The sequence below is a fragment of the Quercus suber genome, unplaced genomic scaffold (assembly GCF_002906115.3).
Source record: "Quercus suber isolate HL8 unplaced genomic scaffold, Cork oak 2.0 scaffold_17, whole genome shotgun sequence".
NCBI lineage: Eukaryota > Viridiplantae > Streptophyta > Magnoliopsida > Fagales > Fagaceae > Quercus > Quercus suber.
The window spans coordinates 1,801,208-1,826,068 of record NW_027069482.1 but is presented as its reverse complement, the minus strand read 5'-3'; the positions used below and the strand labels follow the sequence as shown (position 1 = coordinate 1,826,068).

The 24,861-nt window shown below is 37.6% G+C and overlaps 1 protein-coding gene across 3 annotated transcripts in view; it reads right to left on the bottom strand.

The window, feature by feature from the left end:
• Nucleotides 1–24,861, bottom strand: part of LOC112006887 (protein TRANSPARENT TESTA 9) — a 58,350-nt gene that overhangs the window by 29,145 nt on the left and 4,344 nt on the right. For 2 of the 3 annotated variants that reach the window (XM_065760087.1, XM_065760093.1), the window contains 8 exons: nucleotides 22,931–23,039; nucleotides 22,696–22,819; nucleotides 22,424–22,610; nucleotides 21,927–22,252; nucleotides 12,542–12,630; nucleotides 12,396–12,466; nucleotides 9,408–9,500; nucleotides 8,632–8,697 (listed from right to left, as the gene is read on the bottom strand). In XM_065760087.1, coding sequence (XP_065616159.1) covers nucleotides 8,632–8,697; nucleotides 9,408–9,500; nucleotides 12,396–12,466; nucleotides 12,542–12,630; nucleotides 21,927–22,252; nucleotides 22,424–22,610; nucleotides 22,696–22,819; nucleotides 22,931–23,039 — 1,065 coding nt within the window. Of the gene's footprint in view, nucleotides 1–8,631; nucleotides 8,698–9,407; nucleotides 9,501–12,395; nucleotides 12,467–12,541; nucleotides 12,631–21,926; nucleotides 22,253–22,423; nucleotides 22,611–22,695; nucleotides 22,820–22,930; nucleotides 23,040–24,713; nucleotides 24,842–24,861 lie in introns of those variants that run through there. The other variant, XM_065760096.1, reaches the window with a different exon arrangement.

Here is a 24,861-nt window from a genome sequence, read left to right as displayed (position 1 = left end):
ACAAATATCGTCTGCAAGTAACAAATGGAAAAATACATAACTTAGCAACTGTGGAATTTTCTGCCTTGAACCCTTTGATTAAACATCCCACCTCCTCCATTTTCTTCGACATCCTACTCAATACCTCTGTGGCAGCCACATGGTGGTTTTGTAATTAACTCAGTAACTTGCTTATGTAACTATAAATAAGCAAGGTTGCCCTCATTGTAACTCGTTGAATTCCAAATCCAAGAAATCTCTACCTATGAGGTATTATTCCAAAAGCAAATCTCTTGAAGAGCTAGTTCATTCTTTCTTTTCTCTAAGCAACTTAGCTTTCTAAAGTAGCTTTCCTTCTCACCATTTTTCTCCATCATAATTTGGTATCAGAGCTTGAGATCCATTGAGGAATTCAAGTTCTTTCTTGTCCTTTCTATTCTACAGCATAGCCTATTCAAGATTCCATCCTTGCACTCATTTTCTTACCCTGAACTCGTGAGCCAAAGGATATATGTAGATGGCACCAGTAGTATACAATAGAAGGAACACGAAAGCTTCTGCAACACATGAACCTAAGATGCATGTTCATCCTAGGCAGCAGCTGCAACCAAAACAAGGAGAACCCCAGGTGACATAGGAGCAGACTGTGGAGCTGCTAAAGGGGCAGCTTGCTGCCTTGACCGAGGAAGTGAGAAGAAACTAGTGTCATTGTCCTCAAAATGATGGTGAACCTACTGAAGATGCTGAAACTGACAGCCACAGCAACTGCAAACCCAATTGGTCAGCCTAGAGGAGGTGTTCCAAGGCAAGTGCCTGGTCCTCAAAGGGGAGAACCAAAATGGGAATCCAACTTCAAGATTGAGTTACATGAGTTCTATGATAGCTTAAATCATGAAGAATTTGTCAATTGGCTTAACCAAGTTAAAAGAATCTTTGATTTCCATGAGGTACCAGATTTCAAGAAGGTGAAGTTGATCTCTATCAAGTTAAGAGGGAAAGCTTCAACCTAGTGGGAACAACTCCAAGTTCAGATAGTTAGGTGGGGTAAAAGGGAGATCCAAGACTGGTCCAAGATGAAGCAGAAAATGAGAAACCAGTTTCTGCCGTTCAATTATATGTAGTCCTTGTACAAACAACTGCATAATATGAAGCAACATGGCAGTACGAAAGAGTATATAGAGGGAATTTATCAATTGGTAGATCGAGTAGACCTGAATGAGAATGAAGAACGGATGCTTGCAAGGTTCTTGAGCGGTCTAAACCACCAATTCAAGATGCCTTATCTTTGCACCAACTGTGGTCTGTTTCTTAAGCTTGCAATAGAGCCTTGATGTTTGAGAAGCAACTTGCAAGAAAGCTTTTTGCAGTTCCAAGCTTATGGTGGTAGCAAAAGTACCCCAATTAGCACTCAAGAAATGCCAACTACTAACAATGCACAGCCTTTCAAGAATTGCAGTGCAAGCCTACCTTCAATTTCTAATGAAGTCAAAACCAACCTCTAAAGCATCACAGAGCTTTACATTTAAGTGCTACAAGTATGGAGAAGTTGGGCACAAGGCCACAGATTGCAAGAAAGGGGGAGTTAATTCTTAAGGCGAGGGTAAAACTTTAATGATTGAAGGTTGTGAATACCAAGAAGATGAAGAATTTCCAAAGTATGAAGAAGAAATTGTTATAGGGACTCAAATGAGGAAGGCGGCTTGGCTTTGTATGAAGAAGACATTGTTAGCACCAAAACGGGAGGAGCAAGAGGACTGGTTGATGAGCAACATTTTTCACACCACCTGCAATATTGGCGGCGGGATTTGCAGCTTGGTTATTGATGGGGGAAGCTAAAAAAATGTGGTTTCTGAAGAAGTTGCTAAACTTGGTTTAAAGATTGAAGATCATCCTCACCCTACAAACTAACATGGCTTAAGACGGGCAATGATATAAGAGTCTCCAAGAGATGCATGGTCTCCTTTTCAATTAGAAAAAAGTTCCAAGATTCAGTTTGCTGTGATATAGTGAAGATCGATGCAAGCCATTTGCTGTTGGGAAGACCTTGGCAATATGATAGGCACACCAACACACACCAACCATGACGGAAGGAAGAATGCCTATAGCCTATACAAGGATGGGCAGCAGTACACCCTACTGCCCATGAAAGAAAAGGTGATTTTTAAAACTCCAACTACTATGCAGCCTAATTATTTGCTGCTTGTCCAGAAATTTGAGCAAGAAACTCTAGCAACTGGTGTGGTTTACATGTTATTGACTGCATTAGAGTTAGATGCTATGGTAGTGACTCAATCTATTAAGGAATTGATCAAGTCATTTGAGGATGTCTTCCCTAATGAATTACCAACTGAATTGCCTCCAATGAGAGACATACAGCATGCCATTGATTTCATTCCAGGTTCTGCATTACCTAATATGGCTGCCTATAGAATGATACCAATGGAAAGGATGAACTTAATAGGCAAGTGCAAGAACTATTGGACAAGGGATAAACTAGGCCAGGAATTAGTCCATGTGCCATACCAACCCTTTTAACCCCTAAGAAGGATGGCAGTTGAAAGGTGTGTTGACAGCAGAGCCATTAACAAGATCACAATCAAATATAGGTTTCCTATACCTAGGATAGATGATATGCTTGAATTTCTAGCTAGTTCTAAAATCTTTTCCAAGATAGATCTTAGACGTGGCTATCATTAAATTAGGATTAAACCAGGGATGAGTGGAAGGCTGCCTTTAAGACTCATAGTGCGCTATATGAGCGGTTTGTCATGCCCTTTGGTCTTACTAATGCACCTGCTACTTTCATAAGGGTAATGACTCAAATGTTGCAGTCTTTGCTTGGTGTATTTGTTGTAGTTTACTTTGCTTATCAAAAGTTTACTTTGATGATGCATTGGTACATAGCAAGACTTTGAATCGTGTGAATCATTTGCAATCTGTGTTTGAGTTACTAAGAAGGGATAAGTTCTATGCAAATACTAAGAAATGTACCTTTGCAATAAGTAAGGTAGATTTTCTTGGGTATGTCATATGTGGTGACTGATAAGGGAATTGTAATGGATGAAGGGAAGCTCAAGGCCATTCTTGACTGGCCTGTTCCAAGATCAGTGGCTGAGGTAAGAAGAAGCTTCCATGGGTTAGCAACATTTTATAGGAGATTTATCAAAGGGTTCAACACAATTGCAACACCACTCATTGACTGTCTCAAGTTGTCTACTATTGCGTGGGATGATGCCAAGCAGCAGAGTTTTGAGTCCTTGAAAGCTGCCCTTACACACTATTATAGGCTCCTAACTTTGAAAGGATCTTTGAATTGGATTGTGATGCTTTTGGAGTTGGCATAGGGGGTGTTCTCAGTCAAGAGGGAAAACCAGTGGCCTATTTCAATGAAAAAATCAACTCAGCCAAGCTCAACAACTGCACCTATGATGAGGAATTCTATGCCATAGTACAAGCAATAAAACATTGGGAATACTATTTTGCTTACAAGGAATTTATACTCCATATTGACCATGAGGCTCTTAAACACCACAACAGCCAAGCAACCCTCAACAAAAGGCATGCCAAATGGGCTATCTACCTAAAAGAATTCAACTTTAACTTAAGGCACAAAGCTGGAGTCTTTAATAGAGTTGCAAATGGTCTTAGCAGGAGGTCTTCCTTACTAATGCAGATGCACAACATAGTTGAGGGCTTTGAGGTACTTAGGGAGCATTATAAAGAAGATTCCAAGCTATTTCAGATTATGCAGAATTTGCAACAAGGCTGTGCTGCTTGTCCTAGATACAACCTGCAAGATGGCTATTTGTTCAAAGGCCTACTCCTTTGTATTCCAAAATGTTCTCTCCGGCACAAGATTCTTCTTGAAGTGCATAACCAAGGCCATTTTGGGAGAGAGAAGACAATGCAGCTCCTACAACAACAATTCTATTGGCTGGGCATGCTTAAGGATGTGGGAAGACTAGTTCAAAGATGCATGATATGTCAGCAAAACAAAGGGACAGCACCAATGCTAGATTGTATCTGCCTCTTCCAGTGCCTAACAAGCCTGGGACTCGCATTAGCATGGACTTTGTGCTTGGATTACCCCCTACTATTGGATGATCATGATCAGACTCCATTCTAGTGGTAGTGGACAGATTCTCCAAGATGGCTCATTTTCTGGCATGCAAGAAAACTAATGATGCCTCCAATATTGCTAGTATATTTTCACGGAGATCTATAAGTTACATGGAGTTCCAACCAGCATTGTGTCTAATAGGGACGCCAAGCTCCTTGTCCATTTCTAGAGACCTTGTCAAGGAAAATTGGTACTAACTTGCAAAACAACACCAATTTCCATCCTCAAATAGGTGAACAGACTAAGGTGATCAATAGGAGCTTGGCAAACCTCCTAAGTTGTTTTGTAAGGGACAAACCTAAGGAATGGGAGAATGCCTTACCTATAGCAGGAGTTTGCCTACAACTCATCTTCCAATAGAACAACTCAACACTCTCCCTTTGAGATTGTTTATGGGATGCAACCAGCCAGTGTTCTTGACTTGTCAAGATTACCATTATCCAAGGAGGAGCATCCGAAAGCCACTGAATTAGCTAACTTCATTCAACAGCTACATGCAGATAGTAAGAAGGAAATAGAGGCCAACAATGCTAAGTACAAGGCACAAGCTAACAAGAAGAAAAGGCAAGTGATTTTTAAAGAAGGTGACCTAGTATGGGTGATCCTTATCAAGGAGAGGAACACTGCTGGACCTTATACTAAGTTACAACAAAAGAAGATTGGTCCTTGTCCTATACTACATAAGATCAATGACAATGTGATGCAGGGGATGTGATGGGCTATTTGTGTATGGTTTAGAAACAATGAAAGGGTTGAGTTTCTTAGAACAAATTGATAGGTGGATAAGTACCTCTACAAAACACTTGTTCCAAATAGCACACAATAGGCTAACAATTCATTGCAATTAAAAATCTTACAAAGACTACAATGTTTACTTATACTATTGTTTGGCATTGGAGCCTTCTAGATGGTTGAAAAGTGTCTAAATCCTATGGCTAATGCTTAAGAATCATCTAACTAACTAACTATTATTAAAGGGATTAGGATTAATAACTTGAAATGCCCTGCATCAGGACTCTCCCTCTTAAGAAGCACTTGACCTCAAGTGCTCTTGGTTGCCACAAGATTTGTATAAGTTTAGATGATGATAGTTGCCTTGTATGATGAGTTTCTTTGTTGAGCACACAAAGGCTGCTGCTTCTCACAGCCAAGTCCCACACAAATGAAACACCAATGTAGATGCATCTACATTAAGAGGACTCCCTTTCTTGAAAGCAAACTTGTTCTCAAGTTTGGTTGACTTTTCAATTGTAAAACATGTACAACAAATTGAACATTAAGTGTTTTGCCTCGCAAATGATCAATCATGCATATTTTGACACTACTAGGCTTTATTCTTCACTGGTGACTCAACCTTCTTCATCTTAACCATTGGCTTGGGGCTTGCCTTCCCTTTCTTTGGTTGCATGGAGTGTGGATGCACAAATTTCTACACGTTGTGTGTGTTGCACTTTCTACCATGATAGCTTCATATGATTTTTCACATCTATGTAAAAGATGAAACCCATTCATGGCTACCTCCTCACAAAGAACATATCCTTTATGCTGTCTATCATCCTCCGCTTCTTGTTTTAGAGCTTGCATAACCATTGTAGCTAATGGACAGTCATTTTCTTCCTTAACAACAGCATTTGCTCATTCTTCCACATACTAACCATGCACAGATTCAACCATACTTATTATGCATTTAGTCAATTCTTGTCCTCCCTCACTAACCTGTTCTTCAATGTAGCTATTAGAAACAAGATGTCCAATGTCTTGGTCTTCAAACGCTTTAACCAGAAAGTCTCGATCTTCTATCTCTTCAACAACCAAGGTTTCACCCTTTGACAAAACAGGTTGGTTCTTGGCTGGTACCTTGGAAGCCTTACTTGATTTAGCAACATTTGATCCATTTTCAACCTTCTTGGTGAAGTTGGATGTTGCATCACAACTTCGAGCACTGATTTTAGAACTGAAAGGAACTGATTGTGCCCCCTTGACTTGATGATTCTCAATCAGCACTGCCCTATTGAAAGCTTCTAAAACAGTCCAGCCATTTTAGAGGAAATGGACATCTTGGATTTGCATTTTGCTGTAAAGGGAGTGGCTGTAGTTGTAAGCCAAGAATTGCTCTCTAAGCTTCTGTTTCATCTTCTCCCAAGTATGAATCTTGGTTTTTCCTTTCCTCAATCTTTGAATCTTCAACTGCTCCCATCAAGATCTTGCCTTGCCTCTCAAATTAGTTGCTGCCAATTTAACTTTCTTGGATTCTGGAATAGCATAACAAGCAAAGATCTCTTCAACTTGGCTAAGCCAATCCACAAAATCCTCATGATCCAAGCTGCCATCAAATTCAGGGAATCCAATCTCAAATCTTGATTCCCAATTCTAGTTTGGCATCTTTGGTTTAACCATCACGAGATTGCGGTTATGCCACTCTAGTTTTTGCTTAGGAACATGAACAAAGAACTGCTCATAATCCCCCCCATTTGAAGTTGCACTTCCAGCAACATCATGCTGATTGTGTCATTGTTTCCTATCTCTTCTCTAATCAAGGCTTGTAATTGCCTCCTCAACAATTCCAATTTAGCTTCTAAGCCATTTTGAACCCTTCTACACCTTGGTCCATTGGCTGCAATATCATCTTCCTCTACTAGAAGAACAGCTTGCTTCTTGCCCTTATCCTTCCTTGTCTTCTTAAACAACATAGCTTCTTGCTACTACAAACTAATTGCTAGCACATATGAAGGCTTTGGTTTAAGTAAGAGAGGTATTTTAGGCTAGGAAAAGCAATCAAGACTGAATCTTGATAGGTTCTTGGACAAAAAATGAAGAAACAAATTGCAAATAAACTTGATTCCTAAGGATCTCAAGCTCTGATACCAATTTGATGCAGGGGATGTGATGAGCTGTTTATGTATGGTTTAGAAACAATGAAAGGGTTGAGTTACTTAGAAAAAATTGATAGGTGGATAAGTACCTCTGCAAGAACACTTAGCTCCAAATAGCACACAAAAACTAACAATTCATTCAATTACCAAAACTCCTTTACAAAGAGCTTACATTCTCCTACTTATACTAGTTGTTTATTGGCAGCCTCTAGATGGTTGACAAGTGTCTAAATCCTATAGGCTAATTCTTAAGAAATCTTCTAACTAACTAACTAACTAACTAACTAATTAGTTACAAGTGGATTAGGATATAGTCATATAGTTGCTTGAAATGCCCTACATCACAATGCCTACCAAGTCAAGCTACTTGATCATCTACACATTTCTAACAGTTTCAATGTACATCACTTGCTGCCCCATCATGCACCAGATCAGCTTACAATAAGCCACACTTGAGGACAAGTGTATTCCAAAGGGGACAGTCCTAATGCTGTTTATTTTTAAAGCTAGCTTACTAGTGCTTATGTTGTATGATAAGTAGTTCCTTTTACTTGTAATAGCCTTTATCACTTGTAGCAGAAAGTTAGCTGATAGGTTGTTAATGATAAGTACAATAGCCTATCAATTAGTTAGAGAAGTTTGTTAGGCTTTGGCCAATTACATGACAGCCACATGGTGGATTTTTGTAACTAACTCAGCAACTTGCTTATGCAACTATAAATAGGAAAAGTTTCCCTCATTGCAACTAGTTGAATTTGAATCCAAGAAATCTCATAGGCTGAATTTGAATCCAAAAAATTTCTACCTATGAGGTATTATTCCAAGAGCGTCTTTCTTGAATAGCTAGTTCATTCTTTCTTTTCTCTAACCAAATTAGCATTCCTTTTCACCATTTTCCTCCATCAATGGGTACCCTATCTGGATCCCCATGAGCTAAAACCAACGGGGGGATCCAAAAAATTCTTAAAGAAAATCCCACTCAACAACTCTAGTTGCCTTCAAAATGCTCACTCGATATAAATTGTGAACCGAACTCAAAGGCTAGCTACCCTCGCCCCCATATTTCATTATCTCTAATTATTTGCACAAATGATCATCCTCCTGAGAAATTTACAACCATTTACCCACCAAAACGTGCTTGAAAGTACATAGCTTTTTTATACCAATCCTCTTATGCTAAGGAGTGAGCAAGCTAACTTCCAATCAACCAAGTGAATCCTCTTCACCCCAATTCCTTCCCAAAGAAAATCCAAGTCTAATTTCTCAAATTTGTTATCTCCACTCACCATCATAGTATAAAGAAGAAAATAATTAGGTAAATAAGAGGGTACTTTTGGTGAGAGTATGTCTTCGTCCTTTTGAAAGTTGTATATAACTTCAAAAGTTATTTTGAAAGATACAACTTCAGAAATCCTACCAACTTAATCAAGTGGTATTTGAGCCATAAGATATATGTGAGGTATTCTAATTTCTGATTCCTGTTATGTTTTCCAAGGTAGATTTCACTACTCTAATTTTATGAAAAATTAAGTTAACAATTGCGCCAAAAAAAAAAAAAAAAAAAAGAAAAAGAGTATTCTTAACCTGAAATATATTGTCTTTGATAAAAATAAAAATTAAATACAAAATATACAAAGTCAATGTAAATATAAAAAGTACCTGAAATCTATGTGCACGAGGGCTTGCTCCCTCTTCCAGAAAAGAATACAAAACTCCATACTGCTCCTATTAAATATAGAATAAAAGAAAAGGATTAACCAACTAATCAAGCAGAGAAAACATAAGCAATAAGGACACTTGCAACTAGCTAAAAACTTGCCTAACAACAATATCAAGATGCAATGAAATAATTGAAGTTCTAAATCTTTAATCTTGAACAACAACCATCCAGAAGTTTTTTCCAATCTAAAGATATGATGACTTCATCAATCAATATTATGCACCCCACAATCATCAATCTAAGAATTATCAAAGAAAATAGTAGAATAATTGTTACAATTCCATGCACACTTCAGTAGTTTTATTTCCAGTTGGATTTCTCTTCTCACAATCTAGCAAGAAAGGACTGTTTATGTTAAAAATATGCCCCCCGCGGGGGGGGTGTGGTGGTTGTAGAGAGTGAAAGAGATGACAAAGTAGATAAAGCTTCTCCTCATACTATCCATCTAAAAAAGAAAGCAAAAGCAAAAAAAAAAAAAAAAAAGGCATTTTTCTTAAAGATTTGTAGAATTCAAGCTCAGCCTTAAGTCTGATTTCCCTTCTATTATAACTTTATCTATATATTTATACATCTACTTTAAAAGGTGCTTTCCTTCTGTGCTTAGGATTTCCTTAGTAATCAAAATCGATAAAAGTTCCCCAACATTGTAAAAGGACTTTTATGGATGGTTGGAGAGACCGAGAGAGAGAGAGAGAGAGAGAAATTTTGTCATTACCTTAAGCTTTTGTAGATAACTATCAAGCTCACAACAGATACCTTCAGACGAAAACAGTTGCTCTTCACCTGCGTCCTCACCAACTAAAGCTTGCTACAGGAATAGGACAAAGAAAGCATGATATTTCAATTAATCCAAAAATGAACATGACAATCTTTTTCTAAAGCTTATAAACAAGAAAATTGCTACCATTCAGTTGATAATAGGACTTGTGAATATCATATTATCATCATCTGATAGCTGACATTTTGATATTAATTTATAACTACGCAATAGATGACCACTAATTCACTAGGAAGGGGAAATAAATAACGAATAGGAAAGAAATATAAGATTAAAAGAACAAGAACATAACATAAGTGAAAATATATAAGTACAAATTTTCAGAGTCGTTGATCCGTGCATGACCAAAACTTCTTTTTTTTTTAATAAGTAAGACACAAACTTCTTGACAGCAGCATACAAACAGAGTCTACATGGAACTGACAGGCAAGTATCGAAGTAATCTTTCAGGAAAACTTACATTTCAAAAATGAATATATCTAATTAGAAAAACCAGCTAGGAAACTGATTTTTTTTTTTTTGGGGTGTAAGTTAAAAAGGTAGTATAATAACAAACAAAACCAAACACTATTTGAATTACTGCTACATAGCACTACCTAAAAACTTTTAACCTGTTTCATTTTGAAAACAATTTCAACAGCAGGAATTCCTATTCGTCTAACAATGATTAAAAGTTGGAAACACATAAGGTAAGAATGCATCAAGTCCAATCTAGATTATAGGAAAATATACATTACAAATTTATGTTTCCAGTCTAGATCATCAGAAACAAATTTACTTTTGCAAGTTATAACTGAAATTTACACTGTTACATAATGGGGATTACTTCTCATCAGTAGAGACACACATCAAGATTCAAGAGTCTATTATCTAGGGGGGGAAAAAAAGGAAATGTAAAGGGAATATCATCCAGGGGGTCCTCTCTGTAATTTCGGGAGACTTCAAACTCCCTTAAAAAGTTTTTCCATTTTAAAAAAGTCCCGAGTTCCAAATCTGCAGCAAACTTCAATGCTTACATATCAGTATTTGAAAAAGTTGACTGAAGTGCCCTAATTTTCCCAACAACTAAAGCAGGATAAAATCAGTCCTCATAATTCATATATGATCACTTAAAGATAAACCCTGTTTGGCTAGTGGGTTTAAATTTTCATCTCTTTTTACGGTCTTTTGTCATCCATTCAGTGTAATACATTAGCATAAATCATGGCGTCCGAATATGAGGTGCCTCCCAATTATAAGGCAGGTTACTCTCAGTATGGAAACAAAGAGACCCTCAGAAATCTAGACTAATCTTATTGTTAGTACAGACTTGGCAGCTTGAACTCCTCAGAAAACCTCATAGGGAATTTGAAGCATATGGGAGTATTTCTTTTTTTTGATAAGTAATAAGTTATATTGATATAAAAAAGGAACACCCTAGTACACAAAGAGTGAACAAGGGAAAAGAAATCAAATACAAAAATTGCAAGAGTCTAGGAAATCAATAAAAGAAGGGAATGATTGTTGTTGCAAAGCAAACAACCAATCCCTTAAAGTTCTAAAAAAGAGAAGCTTGAGGTCCGGAATAGATCTCTCAATATCGTCAAAACATCTACTATTTCTCTCCCTCCAAAGACACCACATTAAGCAATGAGGAATGATGGACCAAATGTAACCATTTCGATGACAACCAAAGCTGCCTTGCCAACACCCTAACAGCCCCAAAACAGTGTGCGGTATAACCCAAGTTACTCCAAATACACCCAAAACCATAGACCACAGATCCATAGCAAAAGGACCATATTTCTGTATTCCAGTTAAGAGAAATGAAATTGTAGTACATTTGCATTTCATCTTTAGGTGCTGAGCCAGTAGCCTCCATGAGGGTTAAGTGAACAACTCCTTAGTGATGCTTCATACTACATTCACCCCCTCAATGTCCTTTGTCAGTACCTCCCAGCTGCTTAGCTGCTGCTTGCTTACTTGACCTTTTAGTACATTCCATCAAGAGGTAACCTCCTTAAATTTTGCATATAAAGTGCTGTAGTTCAGTGCTTGTGACAGGTCAGATGCCTCTTATATATCATATGCCCATTTGTGGTGAAATGCCATACGCCCCTTTGCTGGGAGATGCCACAAGACCTTCAGATAATGAAGTCAAATGCTTCTTGCATACAATGTGTTATGCTTCTTTATCTTTCCTCTCTTGTAACCTTTCAGCTATTGCTCTTTTTATTATTTTTGGTTGTTTCTTTCAACCTCATTTAGTTGAAGACAGTCAAAATTTCATGATAAAGGAGCAAAGCTTTAGTTGTGGTGCGGTTCTGATAAAAGTGACAACATCAGTTCATCAGTCTTGATTACAGGGGCTGACTTAGCAATCCTGAATCAATTGACTTTCCCATTCTGCTGTTTGTCTGATAATTACAGCATTAATGCCACACAAAGTCAATAAATGGATTGGTCTTTACAGGCATTCCTCATGGTACTCTCTTTTTAGGGAGCTCACTAATAAAGCTTTGAATGGGATAAAGCATACATCTCCAAAAAAAAAAAGGTATTAACAAGGTTTGCATATTCCCCAGTTGTCCAAAAATAAAAAGAAATTTTTTTGATCCTATAAATCTCTAAACTCTTTTGGCTTCTTTCATCTTTTCACATCCCCCCCCTAAAAAAAAAAAAAAAAAAAAAAGAGTATCCTCACAAAGTTATTCATAGAACACCACATCACACGAGTGTTCATGAAAGTACTTGAATATTAGTAACAAAGGTTATGGTATGTGTAAGGTCCAAGTGAGAAACAGAATTTAAGCAGTATCTCAAATTCAAATTTAGAGCTTTGCAGCATACAAACACAAAATAATATCTAATTCACAAAGATAAAGGTATAACACAACAATACTAATGAGAGTTTTTCTATTTCAATTTTTTATAGAACTTAGATACCAGTAAGAGTTTCTTATGTTGTTTGCGCTGAGGAAGAATTCCAAGAGCATCTAGCATTGATTCATCCAATTCTACAGGAGGAAATACTCAGTAAGTAAACAGAAATAGAAGCAGTGGTGAAGTAAGCCAAATGTCAGCAAGATAACCTTTTGTTTGCAGCAAGGTGGCCAGCACACCTAAAGAACCCAATACCAGTACATCATCCCCACTTGTCAGGAAAGAAAGTAAAGCCTCCCTACACATATCACCACTATCATAATGAAAAGAATACAAAATAAAATGCAAAATGAGATGGTCTCTAAATAACTTACCAATGATAGAAACAAGAAAGCAAGTAGGCTGAAAATAATAATTCTAGTCATGACTGAGAGAAATGTAAATAAGTGGTAGTAAGGTAGAGGCAAAGCTAAGAGAAGCCACATTGCCCATGCCCCATCTTTTTTAATCAATATGTAAGTTACACAAGCACAGAGTGGGTCTTAAATCCACGATCTCACCCAAGGCTATGAACGACCCGAGCTTTGCTGAGTAACAAATGTTTAAGCTTGACTTGACAACAAAAGTAAATTGTTCAAGCTTAGTTCGAGCTTGAACTAAGCCTACAATAATTTTCAAGCTCGGGCTCACCAAAAACTCTAAAAACTTGAGCTTGGCTTGGCTCAGCTTGATTCATTAGTCAAGCCAAGCTTAAACTCAAGCTCAATGTCAAGCTTAAACTCAAGCTCAATGTCAAGCTTTTGAGCTTGAGATCCAACAAAAGAACATTATCAAGCCTATTTGGTTTGGGCAAGTGATTCCAACTCCCAATTAATTAAAGTCTAAGTACTATATGGGATTATTTGCCACGCTCATATCAAGCTTATTACCTAGCCCAAAAATGAGCCTAGACTCCGCTTGTTTTTTTTTATCAAGCCCTAATGTTCACAAGCTTGTTCATGAACATTTTTTTTCTTGGGCTCAGCTTGTTTATTAAACAAGCCTAAAATAATGCTCAAGCTTTGTTTGTTTATAAACAAACAAACATGAACAAGCTTTTTATTAAGTCAAACCCAAGTTTTTTTATGATCAACTTAGTTCATTTATAGCCCTTCACCCTCCACCTTGTTCTTACAAAGCGAGGAGGTGGCATTGCTTTACATGAAAAGAAATATTTTTTTTTATAAGTAATAAAGATTTATTGATATCAAAAATGAGACACTCAAGTCAACAGGGAGTATACATGGGTGTATAGATCAAATAAAAAAATTACATAAATCAAATAAATCCAAAATTGAAGAAAATGGTTGGTTTCTCCACACTGACAACTAGTCCAAAAAGGTTTTTAAAAAAAATAACTTGAAATCAGGCATAGAACGCTCACTATCTTCAAAGCACCTACTATTTCTTTCATTTCAAAGACACCACATCAAACAATGAGGAACAATGATCCATATATATCCATCACGATGGCGACCAAATCGACCTTGCCAGCAAGCAAGAAGCTCAACAACAGACTTTGGCATAACCCAACATACTCCAAATAAACCAAAAACCATAGCCCACAAATCCATAGCAACCGGACAATGAAGGAAGAGATGGTCAACAGTTTCATTATTACACTTACACATACAACACCAATCCAAAATACATACCTTTCTTTTCCTTAAATTGTCAATTGCCAAACATTTCCCAAGGCAACGGTCCATACAAAGAAAGCCACTCTAAAAGGAATTTTCTGCTTCCAAATACTCTTCCAAGGGAAAAATTGATCATTATGGCTAGCTAGAAGATGGTAATTAGCACTAACCATAAAAACCTTACTCTTATTAGGTAGCCAGCACCTCTTATCCTCCCCAATCCCCCTTATAGGATTGCCATAAATGGTATCCATAAAACTCCGGAAGGCTTCCAATTTCCGATTATGCACGTCCCTAAAGAAATGTATATCCCAATGAAGAACTCCATTAGTGTACCACATTAGATCAGCCACACTTGCCTCCTTGTTTCGACAAATCCTAAATAATTCAGGATAGCATTCAGCAAGAATAGTCATTCCACACCACCGGTTTAGCTAGAATTGCACTTTTGATCCATCTCCAATTTCATACAAGATAAACCGAGACAAAGAGGACCACCCCCGTCTAATATTTTTCCACAAACTAACTCCATAGGGACCAGAGATTGAGCTAGAACACCAACCATCCCATTCACATCCATTCTTCACCTCTATCACTTGACACCATAAGGCATCCCTTTCTTACCCAAATCTCCACAACCACTTCCCTAACAAAGCCACATTAAAGTCTCAGATTCCGAATCCCTAAACCACCTGAAGAAAGTGGAGCACGAATAGTAGCCCATTTAACAAGATGAAATTTGGGTTCATCCCCTAGGCCACCCCATAAAAAGTTCCACTGAAATCTTGCAATTCAATTAGCCACTAAAGCCAGAGTAGGAAACAAAGAAAGAAAATAAGTAGGTAAATTTGAGAGTGCTTTTAATTAAAGTGACTCTACCTCCCTTGGATAAATATAATTTTTTCTAATTTCCTTTTCACCTTCTCCATAACTGGGTTCCAAATTGTCTTGTCCTTGAATTTTGCACCATTAAAATCCCTGATGACTTCAAAAAATTCATTTTCCTCAAAAGTTCTCTCTAACCATTCCACTTTCTCCCCTGAAATCCTTGGGAAATCCAACACATCCGGGAAAGGCCAATGAACTTGCTACTTAGAGTATAAGTTCATATAGAATTGCGTAATATAGTCGGAAATCATATCCTGGTTGAAAGTCAAAACCCCAACAAACATAAGATTCTCAATACAGTTATATCTTCTATTGAAGTTGGCCATCCTGTGAAAAAACCTCGTATTGGAGTTCCCCTCCTTTAACTACAGCACTCTACACTTTTGTCTCCAGCTAATCTCTTCTAACAAAGTGGTCTTCTTAAGTTCAAAGTGAAGGCTAGCTTTTTCCAATTTTTCCTCATCTATTAGAGGTTGAATCTCCTCTTGAACATCTAAGGCATTCAATTTACTCCATAGCTGCTGTTTCTTGGCTATGACATTGCCAAAATTTGTTTTATTCCACTTTTTTAGATCCAATTTCAAAGTTGTCAACTTCTTGGCAAATATGTAACTAGGAGACCCTTGAAAATGGTAATTCTCCCACCATGACTTCACCTTGTCCAAAAACCCCTCCGCTTTCAGCCACATATTCTGAAAGCGAAAGGGGATTCGCCCTCTCTAATGACTCCCACCCTCCAACAAAATAGGAAAGTGATCTAATAACACTCTAGGTAGCCTTTTTTGGGAGAAATGTGTGAAATACTCTGCCAAAACAGGAGAGAAGAGAAACCAGTCTACTCTAGATGCTAAAGTAGAGTTAGACCATGTGTAAAGGCCTCCTCCAAAGGAGTATCCATCAGACCGTGAAGAGAAATAAAGTCTGAAAATTATACATGGAATGAGTAAATATTTCCGCCTATAACCTCTCTTATGGAAAACGGATAACATTAAAATCACCTCCCAAACACCATGGCAAATTCCACCATTCAAGCCTACCAATTCCTCTCACATACATTGACACTTCCTGTTCAGATTTGGACCATATATACCTATGAAAGTCCACTCAAACTGATCAATGTCATTTTCAAACCTGCATGAAACTGAAAAATGCCCCACCACTTCTTCTACTTTTTCAACCACCCTTTGATCCCACATGAGCAAAATTCCACTAGAAGCGCCTTCTAAACCCAGATATAACCAATCTATGTAAGAACAACTCCATATACTTCTAACAAGTCTTCTTGTGATCCACTCCAATTTTATCTCCTGCAAACAAACGATATTAGCCCTCCAAGCACGTGATAAACTACGTATTTGAAGCCGCTTTTCCTTCTCCATCCAAGCCTCTCACATTCTAGGATAAAATCTTCAAATTCATTGAGAAACAATCAGAGCCCTTTCCCTACTATTACCACTGCGCCTTGCTGATGTTGAACCATAATTGACACAGCTAAATAGACCCCTCAACTCCCTTATTCCTTTCCTCCCTAGAATCTTCACTATTCTTTAAATTTTTTCCTCAGTCACCCTCAGCTGTAACTCAACTTCAATAGCCAACAAAAACTCGATTGCTGGCTTTTCCAAACCATTGAGAGATGTCCCCAAAAAAGCATCAAACTCATTGAATTTACTTTGGAACCACTCTGAGTAATTGTCCTTACCCATCAATATCCCCACACCCAAAGCTGCTGGCCCTTCACAATTATCCCTAACACCCCCTAGAGAAAGCCAGTGGTTTAACAATTAAAGGCAACGAACACCCCTCAATAGACTGAAAAGCAACCTCGGAACAGACATCCGAAACCCAATCCTCCACGACAACATCATCCCCTTCTACATGTCCTAATATTATTTCCTTTTCAATGACACCACAGGTACCATCCCCAACTTATTCGATTCATCAAAACCATCAACAGCATCTCTTGGTGGCAAAGAGATTTGAATCAAATTTGCAACCCTCCTCCTATCTCTTAATTCAAGAACCCACTGCTCAAAATTCCCCCATTTCTTGATGACATTGTCTGTATGCTCTTGGATGATCCTTTGGATGTCCCAAAAAAAAAAGTTCCAAATTGACCATTGCCTCACATAAAGATGACCTTCAAAATCTTTTTTTTATGTAATAGAAGTTTTATTAAAGGTGAAAAATGACTCCATGTTCCCAATGATGAATAGAAAGTACCTTAAAAAATTACAAGCAAATGAACACAAAGTTCCTTAAGAAAATTTTTTGATAACTAATGTCTTTATTAATAAAAAAGCCAAGCAAGGACATGGGAGAGGGTACTTTCTCCATATGATTAGTCACCTTTGCTAGAATAAGAAAAAGAGAAAGGAAATAGGTAGGCAAACTAAAGAGGGTACTTTTAGTAAGAGTTACCTTACCCCATTAGATAAATAAAACCTCTTCCATCTCTCCACTCCATCTTCCCTAGAATTGGATTCCAAATTGTCATCTCTTTAGAAGTAGCACCCAACAGAAGACCCAAGTATTTCAGAGGAAGTCAAGTTCCCCACAACCCTAAGTCTCCATCACAATATCAACTAAAAATGGGGATAAAGGATCCCCATGACAAACTCCCCTAGAGCTCCCAAAAAAAATCAGATCGAGTACCATTGATCAAAATGGAGAATTTAATAGTTAAAATACAACACATTATACACCAACTCCATTTCTTTTAAAAATCACACCGTTGAAGCAAATACGTAAGGCAAGGCCAATCCACATGATCATACATTTTCTCCATATCCAACTTTCACAATACCCTAGACACCCCTGCCTTCAACCTAGTATCAATGCATTCAGATGTAATTATAACAGAATCCAAAATTTGATACCTTTGACAAAAGCATTCTAAGAATCTGAAATAAGACCATGCCCCACCCTTCAAAAATGATTAGCCAACACCTTAGAAAAAAACTTGTACATCCCGCCCACTAGACAAATAGATCAGAAATCCTTCCTGTCCACATCATCAGTTTTCTTGGGAATAAAAGCAATAAAAGAAGCATTAAGACTCTTTTCGAACACAACTTGAGCATGAAAAATATGAAATACATTCATAATATATGATTTCAAAATGCTCCAACAAGACAAAGAAAATAAAAAGCCATAGAGAGAAATCATCTGAACTTGGCAACTTATCTAGATCGAAACCATTAATCACCTCAAACACCTCATCCTCATCAAAAGTTCTATCTAACCAAATAGGATCTTCTTCTGAAATTCTAGAAAACTCTACATCATCCAAAACAGGTTTGTGGACCTCATTTTCCAAGAAAAGCTACCTATAAAAATGAGTAATGCACTCCACTATGGTCCCTTGATCTAACGTAAACTCCCCATCCACCATAAGCCTATCAATGGTATTAAATCTTCTATGAGAGTTTGCAACATGGTGAAAGAATTTTGTGTTCCTATAATACAAAGAACTCTAGATTTCTACCTCCAACAAATTTCTTCCAAGAGTGTCATTTTTTCTAACTCTCCTCGAATTCTTTGCTTTTCTTATTTTTCCTCAACAGTAAGATCATGACTATCCTTAACAGCCTTCAACTCACTAAGATCCTTTTGCAACTTTTTCCCCCTTTCTTCTACATTGCCAAAAACATCCACATTCCATCTCTTCAAATCAAGTTTCAAAGCCTTTAGTTTGTTTGCTAGAATGTAACTAGGAGTTCCTTGGAATTGATAAGACTCCCACTAAGAACGTACCCTTTCCATTAAACCCTCACCCTTTAGTCACATGTTCTCAAATCTAAAGGGCCTCCTACCTCTTTGGAAATTACCACCCTCTAGAAGAATCAAAAATGATTTGATAGCAACGTAGACATCCGTCGTTGACAAATAGAAACTTATCCTCCCAATCTGCTGACAAAAGAAATATGTCCAACCTAGACCTTGAAACAACCTCTCTAGAATTAGACCAAGTAAATTCCCCCCATCCAAAGGTAGATCAAATAGAACTTGTTCTGTAATAAAGTCAAAGAACTAATGCATAGCCGTATTAAAATAAACAGATCCAGAGCGTTCAGAGGGAAACCACACCACATCAAAATCACCTCTCACACACCAAGGAACATTCCACCAGCACAACCCAGATAACACCTCCCATAAAAGTCGTCTATCTCTATTAGAATTAAGCCCATAAACTCTAGTAAATGCCCATTCAAAACAATCTATCACATTTTTGAATTTATAAGAAACTAAAAAAACGTCCCATTGCTTCCTCCACTTTGTCCATAGCCCTCCTATCCCACATCACTAAAACCCCACCAAAAGCACCCACAGAGCCTAAGTATACCCAATCCACATGCTAACCGCCCCACAAACTACAAATGACTCCTCTTGTTATTAACTCCAATTTGGTTTCTTGGAGACAAACAATATCTGCTTTCCAATTCCTGATCAAGTATCTAACCCGTAGCCTTTTTTCCTACTCATTCAGCCCCCTAATGTTCAATGAGATAACTCTCAAGTTCATTGATGTATCAAAACAGCCTGATCCCTACTAACACTTCCCCTAGAAAAATCATTCTCACCAGTCCAGGAACTCATCAAATTCTCTAATTCCTAGTGACCTTCCTGCCCTACCTTGACCACTTTTTTTTTTTTTTTTGAGAACCTTCTACAAGCATCACTTATTTTCTCCTAGCCTCTAAGGCTAAAAACAAACCCGTTACTTGCTCTTCAAGACCCTCTGAAGAAGTCCCCACAAATTTTCTGAATGCTTTAATCCTTTTAGTTACCCGTTGTGATAACAGATTGCTATCTATATTTTCCTTGCATCCACTAACCCCACTTGAGGACTCACAAGATCCACTAGATTTTACACTGCCAAAGGTACCACAGCTAACGACTCTCCAATCCATTCCCAAGTCAAAAGCCCCTCATCAGTGTCCAAAATCTCACACTCTGATCCCATATCAACAGAAACAGTATCCAACACATCACCACACTCATCAGCCCAATTAATAATATGCCCATCACTAGTTATAGAATCCATACCTGGGACAACCTTCTCCCTCCAAAACTGAGTAATCTGACCGACTCTCAAGAGACAAGTATAGAGAGAGTGGAATTATAATTTGTCTCCCATCACAAAGCTCAAGCACCCAATCTTTTGAATTACCCCAAGTTTTTTTCCAGATCTTCAACAAAATCCCTAATAGTAGGACGAAGATTATGTAACCCAACAAAGGAAATAGGCTCTAAAAGCTCTGAACTCACTGGACTTTGCAGTGGAGCTACCTAGACAACCTCTTCTTTAGACCCCATAGTTGTCTCAAGAAGAGATGGGTTGAAAACAACTACCTCTTCCACATTTGCACTAGCGAATGATTGGACTGGCTGATGCTTGTACTCGCCTAAAGACACACTGGAGGTATGTCGCTTACGATGGAGGAAACAGAGGAAGTCAACACACAGCTTGGTTGAAGTTGAATCAGAGTGGTACAAGATGTATCAGATGAAACCAAGACACTCGGCTTGTCTGGAACTAAATCAAACTGGGGAGAGGTAATGCCACTTTTAACTAGAGCAAAACGTTGCATTTTAGGCTTATGAAAATGCCCAAAAGCTTGTGGCCTAAATTGAACTCTATGATTTAGGCCTTGGCCCATTATCTTTAGACAGCACAGATTTATAAGTTTATTCCTCCTTCCCTCCACTGGGCTTAGGAATGGATGAACCCACCTCACTAACCACAGGAAAAAGCATGCCCCACCTCCCCTCATCCCCACGCCCCACACGCAAAGAGATATCCAAAGTCAGCGTATCTTTGATTCTGTTACTCACAATACCATTAATGATAGACGTAACTTCTGCCCCAAATTGAGCCTTCTCATTCCCAAGCTTACCTTCGCAATCTCCACTGGAAGTGATAGTGTGATACAATTCGAATTTTGAAAATCTGATATTTTCTCCTTTCCTTTATTTACTACACAACCATTGTCTATCATGGTTCCTCCACCACCACCGCAAGTGCTTTGGAAACCCTCTTTTGATTGACTAAAATACTCCGTCTAACCAGGACTACTGTCTTCCTCATATGGAATCCAAAGCCACTCCCTCCACCACCCATCCTCCCCTCTAGTATTACTATGGATCCCTTACGTTTGCCTTTGGCTAATTCAGGGATCAACAGAAAGGTACCATGGGTGTCAGACCCTAGCTAGAGAATAAGAACTCTATCACCCTCCCTAAAAGTTCTCACAAACTGACCCAGAGATTGCTTAGATATCAATTCCTCAAAATGAAACAAAACTCTCTTAGCACTCTCCTTCCCTATACAAAATGAGCATAAACAATTCCGACCTCTTTCATAAATACATAACAAGTAAACTCAAAAGTTTTGATTCAATGAAAACAGACATAGAACCCCTATAACGAATAGGGAAAAAAAAAAAAAAATATATATATATATATATATGGCTTTACAGACATAGAACCCCTATAACGAATAGGGAAAAAAAAAAAAAAATATATATATATATATATGGCTTATTCAAGGTAGCGAGGCCTCATGAACAAAAACTTTTTAATTTCCTTCTTATTACCATTCCTCGTTACATGTACTATCTTTGCACATAATTTCAGCCATTAAGTACCTTAATCAATTACAAGCAAATAAAATTGAAAATCTTGCAGTGTTGGAATTCAAAAATGGAAGTTCAATGTATAAAACCCCATGACCGAGACCAATCAAACAAAGTGTGAAGAAGATGACCTTCAAAATCATAAATGCAAGTAAAGAAAAATCTCAGTATACTAGATTGAAAAACTAGACGCAATATTTGGCAGGCAAGCATAATGTTCATTCTTTTTAGGTAACCAGAATTACTATGAAATTGGTCTATTACAATATTCAGAGGAAATCTTGGTGAATAATAGTGTCCACCAGAAACAATCCTAAGAAACATTGTATCTAATTATTCCACAAAATTCATCATATAACAGAAATCAGAAGAGAAAATGAATATTTTACCTCAAAGCCAAATTGGAACCAGTACTATCACTTTGGCAAATTACAACTTCCGGATGAATATGTGAAGAACTAGATGAGTTTGGTACATTAACTCTCAAGCGCACACCATCCACACCAGTTAGATTGTCACTTCCTTGAGGATGGCTATCTTGTATAGAACCATGACCAAGCATATATCCATTAAGTTTAACTTCAGAAATTTGTCTGAAGGCCTCAAGCGGAAAGAAAAGAGCAGCAGCAATGGTATTTGCTAAATCTTTGATTTTGACGATTCGCAAGATGCAGCAGATTAAATATAGAGAAGCCACAGCACCAATTTGTATTTCCTGGGTTTACAATCCACCAATGTTAAATAGGAATAAGATGCATTTATACAACAAAAAGGTGTGCTAAAAAACTTATTAAAGCCAACCTGTGTGTGTGTGTGTGTATGTGTGTGTGTGTGTAAACAAACAAGCGGGGAAAAAAAGGAAAAGTGAAGACAAATAGTTACTTACATTAACAGCTTCTATCCTTAAAGAAGGAAGAAGCAATGGAAATATCAAAAGCTGCAAAAGGTTATCTGTTATTAACTTTCCAACATCAGGAATCCCAGCAGAAATAACGTCACTAAAATAGTAGAGATTGTCCTCAATTTCATCTACAGCAGCAAGAATTGTAGAGACTGAGTCGGACCCTGGGTTTCTGTCTCAGTAGCCAAAAGATACTTTTTAGGAATTAAGCATATTCTGCTCAATGTTATAATCAGAAAAACTATTAATATTCTTACTTCAAAGCATCAGAGACCAATCCATTTAAACTGATACACTGCTTCCGGAAAAACATAACCAAGTTTGAAAAATAATCCGCATGAGGGGCACTGGTGACATATCTATTTACACAATCATCTCCAACTGAAAATGACAACCAGCATATTAGATATTAAACTTTTTCCCCCAACACCTAACCACATAGAGGGATAAGAAGACAAAAAATTGATCAGAAAAAGAATAAAAGAAACTCACCATGATAAACATTAAGTGTCAGAGCACGTACCGCAGTACGGACCATGGTCTCCTCATGAAAAGCAAATCGTATTGCCTCAACATAGAGTGGAAATGAAGCAACTTCATCCTAGACAAACAAAAGAGAACAGAAAAATCAAATTACTATAAAATACAGCTGTTTTCTCCTATTCCATCCTAAAAAGGAATGGCAAGCTGATGTTGTTGGACCAACAAGTAGGAAAAGTATAACTTTTTTTTATTTTTCTTTGATAATGAAAAGAGGTGTCAAGAAAGGTTTCAATTCCTTGATCAAGATAAGATGTTTTGATTAATTATTATCAAACATGCGCACGGGAAGAAAGAAAGCTTATGAAAGAAATAATTCATATCCACAATCTAAGTACTTACAGCTCATAAGTACAGAGAGCTCTAGAAAGAATGTTAAAGGGTGAACAGAAAAAAGCTGTTAGGTTATCACATACCTCTAAAGACCATCTAACTTCCTGGATTATTATAGGGTGAATGACCCTAGCAAGAGAGTTGTAGTTCAGAACATGTTGAAGAAATGGAGCGGGGACATTGTATTCTTGCAATAAACAAAAATAGAGAAAGTGAGTAAGTTTGTAGCTACAAGCCTGTGCCCGCCTTTTGTAGATTAAGTTAGTGAAAAGGTTGGTAGAGAAGCTTAAAGTTTGTATTGAAAGTCATTGACGACTGTTTTATTTTGCAATAGGAAAACTTCATTAACTAGATGTTTTCAGGTGTTTATGGGCCAAAAGAAGACAGCCTAAGCAAACAGGTAAGTGTGGAAGGAATTCCAACATTTATGAGAGAGGGAGAGAGGCTTAGTTATAGTGGGGTAATTCAGTGTAGAGGTTGGGTTGTAACGGATTTTCTTCTGCTGTGTTGGAGTTCTAGGACTTTATCTTAGGTAATTGATCTCCCACTGCAAAGAGGAACCTACAGGTGGTTGACCATGATTGCCCCTTTATGCATTGAATACAGAGGTTCCTTCAACATCCAGTGTGGGATCACTTCCCTATCTGTTCCACAATTGCAACATAAGGAGGGGAAATGCTCATTCATATTCAAAAACCTGTATCTGAAGGTGGAAAGTTTCGCAGAGTAAAGGTTCATGAGATGGTTATCACTTCCAAAGGCAGCTGAGTTTCGTTTTAAATAACATGCTAAAAGCATTTAATGAGGATTTGAAGAAGTGAAATAAGCACAAATTTGGAGATGTGGTAGTAACCAAAAATAGGCTTATGGGCTGACAAATTCATACTTGATGCCGTAGAAGGGAGTGAAAGCTTATCGCATGAAGAAAAGAAACTGAACAGCAGCTGAAAGATTCACAAGAAGTGTCCTCTAACAACCTCAACCTGATGAACATGTTCACAAAGCTAATGTAGAGATGACCAATGTTACACACGACTGCAATTAATTAATTACCGGCTATTAAAAGGAAGTTATCAATTTTTCAAAGAGAATACCTAGTCAAAAAGGAATGGTACAAATTAACAAGACGAAACTACACTATTGGGCCCCAAAGTTTACCTACAGAGCACAAGTAGTCTCTTAAGTTTGAATTCAGCTTTATTGGTCTCTCAAGTTTATAAAATAAGCGAAATTGGTCCATCCGTTAACATCTGTTAGTCTTACTGCTTACATGGCTAATGGAGCTATGATATGTCAAATTTTAAGTTACATGGTATCAAATTTAATATTAAAAAATCAAGATTCAAAATCTGACATTAAAAAAATATATTAACCCAGTAGAAGAACCAATCTAATCAGTGACCTGTTTAGAAATGCATATTCCCATTTTCAAATGACATGGCCCAGATCTGAAATTAGAGGAGGAGGTTCCTAACAACGCCGTTGTCCATTGCTCTCACTACCATCCTCTTCCATCTCGACCCATCTCTCTGATACACACAACCACTGGT